The 5,179-nt window shown below is 40.9% G+C and overlaps 1 protein-coding gene across 1 annotated transcript in view; it reads left to right on the top strand.

Annotated features, from left to right (window-relative positions):
- The window catches only part of ARFGEF3 (ARFGEF family member 3), a 132,840-nt gene that overhangs the window by 43,992 nt on the left and 83,669 nt on the right, over positions 1–5,179 (top strand). The window contains exons 5-6 of the mRNA XM_018566348.1: positions 2,147–2,228; positions 4,280–4,411. Coding sequence (XP_018421850.1) covers positions 2,147–2,228; positions 4,280–4,411 — 214 coding nt within the window. The remainder of the gene's footprint in view (positions 1–2,146; positions 2,229–4,279; positions 4,412–5,179) is intronic.

The raw sequence follows: 5,179 nt of genomic DNA, 5'->3' as shown, positions 1-5,179 counted from the left end.
ATTTTTTAACATAAACCAATACTGTAATGTGTGCCTTACTGTAATCCATGGTTGTTTCCCTTCTCTTTGCTGCTCTTCCTTTTAAATCTGTATCTCTTCTCATGCTTGGGGAGAACTTCCCTTTGCAGCTGAGTGCCTCTTCCTGTAGTGCTGGCTCAGGTTGCAAACCTACACACAGACACCATGTATCCCCTTCAGAGACAAGGCAGTCTGCTGCAAAACAGAAGTTCTGCCCAGCATGAGAACAGATACAGATTTAAAAGGAAGAGCAGCAAAGAGAAGGGAAACAACCATGGATTACAGTAAGGCACACATTACAGTATTGTTTTATGTTAAAAAATCTGAGGGTTTAATGTCACTTTAAGTGTTCATTTTCATCTAGGGGCAAAAATAACAACAGTTCTACTCACCCGAATCTCAGAGCCAGCTGGCTGTTAGACTGGTCCCTGCAGCCTCTCCTCCCGTCCACTCCAGTGGTCTAAGGTCCTGTGAGTCATTATGTCCCACACAGGATGCCGAGAGACATTACATCGCAGCAGCAGAGGAGGATAGAAACTGAAGGGACCGGTGTTACAGCCAGCTGTATGCAAGGCTCGGGTAAGTATAACTTTGTTATTTTTGCTTCTAGACAATACAAGCACTTAAACCTTCCGGTACGAGGGTAGCCCCTCTGCAAGTGTTGAGATCATTTTTCCTTGGAGATCTTCTTTGAATCAGTCAGCAGCTATTTAATAGATACAGTCCCTTCAGACCATAGGAAAATAGCATTAATACAATAATGCCAGGTAAATCAGCTGGCCTTTTTAAAAAGCAGCTCTAGACAAGTGGAATTGGTGATCTGCCAATGCTATTCACGTTGTAACTGTGCTAAATTAATAGACCAATACACTTGCCCATACCTCCCAAATGTACCTGATTTGCAAGGACTATCCCTCATTTGGAACCAAATCTCTGTCCGTCTTTCCTTCTCAGTTGTCCCTCTTTCTGGTCCGATGTACAGATATCTATGAAAAGTTCTATTTAGCTACATGCGCACATGCTGTTTAAAGCTGAAAAAAAGTAAACAGTGCCTTACATTGTAGCCATCACTTCAGCGGATGCTAGACGCACGGTAAAATGCTGTATTTTACCGTAGGGCTAGTGTGAACTGGCCCTTATAGCTCATGAAACAGGAAAACCATAGACCGCTAATATGTGTTCCCTTCCCTGCATTCATTTCAAGGCTGCAGTTTTGTCTGCAGTGCATCAATAATTTAGACGCTGCAAAATGCAGTGACCCATAGCTTCTAATTAGATTTCAGGTTGCTATAGTCGGGTCAGTGAAAGGTTATTATGTCGGGCTATTTTACTTTGCACATAATGATTTGTACTTTTCATTGTCTCTACTAATAAACCTAATTAAAGCTGAACTCCAGGAACAAAACATGGTTTTTACTTTAGATTGGTCTAACTTAGTTACATCTAATGCTGGGTATACTACATCCAGAGGGCTGCTGGGGATGCTAAAAATCTTTATCTTCATGACACATTTCCTGTTAGCTTTGATCTTCCAGGCTCTACTGCTGAAATTTCTGGTCTCATACAGTGCATTCGCTCTTCCCCTTCCTCCCCCTCACTCATTGATACATTATCTTGTATTCTATATACACAAGGCATTCTGTGATTGGTCAAGGGGAGAGGAAGGACAGATGCCAACAGGACCACCCCTTATCCAATCACAGAATGCCTTGTATTTTTGTGCAATGAAAGGGATGTTTTTATTACATATTTCTCCTCTTTACCTATGTTTTGTTTCGGACAAGGGTAGTGGCAGCTCCAAATTGTAGTTTTATATTTTTTGTGCAATTGACAATTTATTAGCCAGGAGCAGCATTTCAGCTTTCATTTGTGCATCATTTGCACAAATGACAGCAACTTTTTTCAGCACACGGAGATTGGGCTGGTTAATATTGGTTCAATATTTAGGAAAAAAGCTTTAAATTAAAACTGATTGATCAGCATAAATATGGGAACTATTTATTTATGTTGTTTTATTACAAATGTAGTTCAGTGACTTATTTATATTTTTAAACCCATGCATGTCTAATCGTTCTTTCTTCCTTAATGTGTTTTCATGTCTAATCGTTCTTTCTTAATGTGTTTTTAGGGAAAAGTGCCTTTTTCCCCTTCAACTTGCTTTGGAGTCAAAAAATATCAAGTTGGCCCAGCATGCATTGGCTGGAATGCAGGTAAGAGGCAGTAATGCAGTGAGTTTAAGTTTGTTCAGTTACATGTGTCCTAATAATAGCTATGTAGAAGTTTCAGTTTAAAATCACACTAATTGGTATTTTGTAAAGATTAAAACATTTAACTTTGTATACAGTAGATAAAAGCTCTTGGAATAATATTCATAATCTCAGATATTTCTCTGAATAGTTGCAGTATATAGGTAAAATATCACTTGGGCCCCTTTTCACATAGGCTGATCAGGAGGGGATCAGTGCATAGTGTAAAGAGAAGATGACAAACAATCAATTTGTATTGAGCAGCTATGGCAAAGACCATGATCGAGCTCATCCAATCAATAAAAGTGTGTGCGTATATACAGTGGGGGGAATTCATCAAAACTGGAGCAGACAAAATCTGGAGCAGCTGTGCATGGCAACCAATCAGATTGTCTCTTCAGTTTAGATTTGAAAATGAAAGAGAGAAGCTGATTGGTTGTCATGCACAGCTGCTCCAGATTTTGTCTGCTCCAGTTTTGAGTGTGTGTGTGTGTGTGTATATATACATACGCTCATACACACACTTGTCAGTTTCTAGGAGTAGAGGGGCGGCAGTGCACCCCCAAGTCCCGACATCAGGCAGATGGGGGGCAACCTCAGGTCCTGTTCCTAGTCCTACGCAGTGCAGGGCCAGTGTTAGACTGGAACACCACCACTGGATTGGGAAATGTCCCACATGAGGTCTTTGTTTATTTTAGCTCTGCATCTAAATTATGTAAAACATCTCACTGGGGGCTTGTGGCATCAAAATGCAGTGTCACTCACCTCTCCGCCGGCTTTCCGGGTCTTCCGGAACGTCACCCGACTCCTCCCCCCTTCCCTTCGTTAGCCAACGGAGCCACTTGGGGAAGGGGGGAGGAGTCCGGTGACGTCGATGTCCGTGACGGGACTCCCGGAAGCCGGCGGAGAGGTGAGTATTTTCATTAGCGATCAAAAAATTTTTCAATGATCAAAAAGATTAACGATTAATCAAGAAATTAATCGTTAATTTCCGCAGCCCTAGTATTTTTTTATAATTAAAGTTGTTTCTATTTACTGTACCTACTTATTTAATGCCTCATGTACATGTCAATTGAAGGTACAGCTGGGGATTTCTGCAACAAGAACCTGCAGACCAATATCTTGCTTGCCAGGGACAAGCATCTCTCCCACTCCACAGGTAATCGCTCCATGTACGATTGCATGTGGACAGTCACAGACAGATCTGTATGGACACACCTGTGATTCATGTCTCCATAATCTGCTGGTTCTTGCCACAGAAATTGCCCTGCGCATGAAGCCTAAGAGCACTGGGGTGAGCTGCAACACAGGGACGTTGGGAGAATGCGTTGGAGTTCCATTGCATTAATGCAACACATCACAGTGCAGTGTTATTAAGGGCTCCTTTGAGATGTGGAATGAGCGTGAACGGTCTACAATATTATGACACTGCAAACACTACTATTGCTGACTGTCTTGCCATTCCCTTGCCGTAGACCTGCATGCGTACCACATTAAAAAAAATTCAAAATGTAATGTAAAAAAATAAGTCAGCATACTTCTAGTTCTAGATTATAGAAAAAAAAATAATAACAATTTAAAGATTATTATAAAAAAACCTCTCCCTAAAATATTATTTATCTAATATAATTTATTTTTCTTGCTCAAAACGGTGACAATCCTGACTGTATATGCCCTAGTTTCTCAGTTTTTAATGTTAGCATTATATTTCTGATATGCAGATAATGTATTTTCTACAATGGAATAATGTAAAATGATCTATTTTTTCAGCAACATACTAGAGATAAAGAAATACTGTGTATCCTACCTGTTCAAAGGCATTCCTCATTAATTGATAACTACGGTATATGTTTTAACTTTAGGGAAAAATAAATACATTGTTCTGAAACATCTGTTAGCAAGACATGGAATAATTAGAAAAGATGTTATTTGGATTCAGATGACAGGTTGCACAATGAACAGAGTCAGTGACCTCAAAGCCGACGCATTTCTTTTATGCTACTGTTTTACTATAGAAGCTTCTGGCTGACGACAGATTTGTATCCGTGGAAACAGACTCAGATGAGCGGCAACTACTTAACCAAATGCTCAATGCTATTAAAGTGACTCCGTCCCTTCATGAAGATCTACAGGTTGAGGTTATGAAGGTATGGCGTATATAATAAATTAAAGGATATGACTGCACTAGTTGTGTATAATGATATTAAAAATGAATCCTTATTTTGTTTTCATTTATCAAAAATCTGTTTTAAACATAAAGCAGAACTGCAGGAAGAACTGCTTCATTTAAACATGCTCAAATAGTAACCTTTCTGAATTCTGCAAAATGTGTTAGGTACACAACACTTTGGGGTCAATTCACTAAGCTGCCGTAGTCAGCCGAGTGAACGACCGACCTGAAGCGAAGTGAGCCGAACGCTGTTCGGCTATTCACTTCAGGCTGGTACGGCTGATTCCAGCCGTATATCGGCTGAAATCAGCCGTAAATCGGGTGGCTTTGGGTCGGCCGAACATGCTCAGCATGTTTGGCCGACCCGAAGTGCAGAAGGAGTTCGACTCAGCCGATCCAACATCTGGATCGGCTAAGCTTAACCTCCGGCAGGCTACTCGTTGCTGTTCGGTCTATTCTCATAGATGCCGAACAGCAGTGAGTGAATAGCCGAATGCCGCTGAGCGGCATTCAGCTCGGCTGTTCTGCTCGGTCCCCCTGTGGTACCGAGCAGAATAGAAAAATAGTTAAAAAAGTAGGAAAAAAAACCCAATAGAAAACGATTGTGCGTAGCTAGCAGTGACAGCTAGCTCCTCCCAACTGTTTTCTATTGGCCGGGCGGTTCTGCTGCCGTCAAAAAAAAAAAAATCCCCATAGGAATGCATTGCTAGATTCCTATTGGCTATTTCAATTTGCAATAGCCAAT

Source organism: Nanorana parkeri, unplaced genomic scaffold (genome assembly GCF_000935625.1).
Source record: "Nanorana parkeri isolate BGI_ZX_2015 unplaced genomic scaffold, ASM93562v1 scaffold940, whole genome shotgun sequence".
Classification (NCBI taxonomy): Eukaryota; Metazoa; Chordata; class Amphibia; order Anura; family Dicroglossidae; genus Nanorana; species Nanorana parkeri.
Note: the sequence above shows the minus strand (reverse complement) of the source record. Positions and strands in the feature narration are given on the sequence as shown.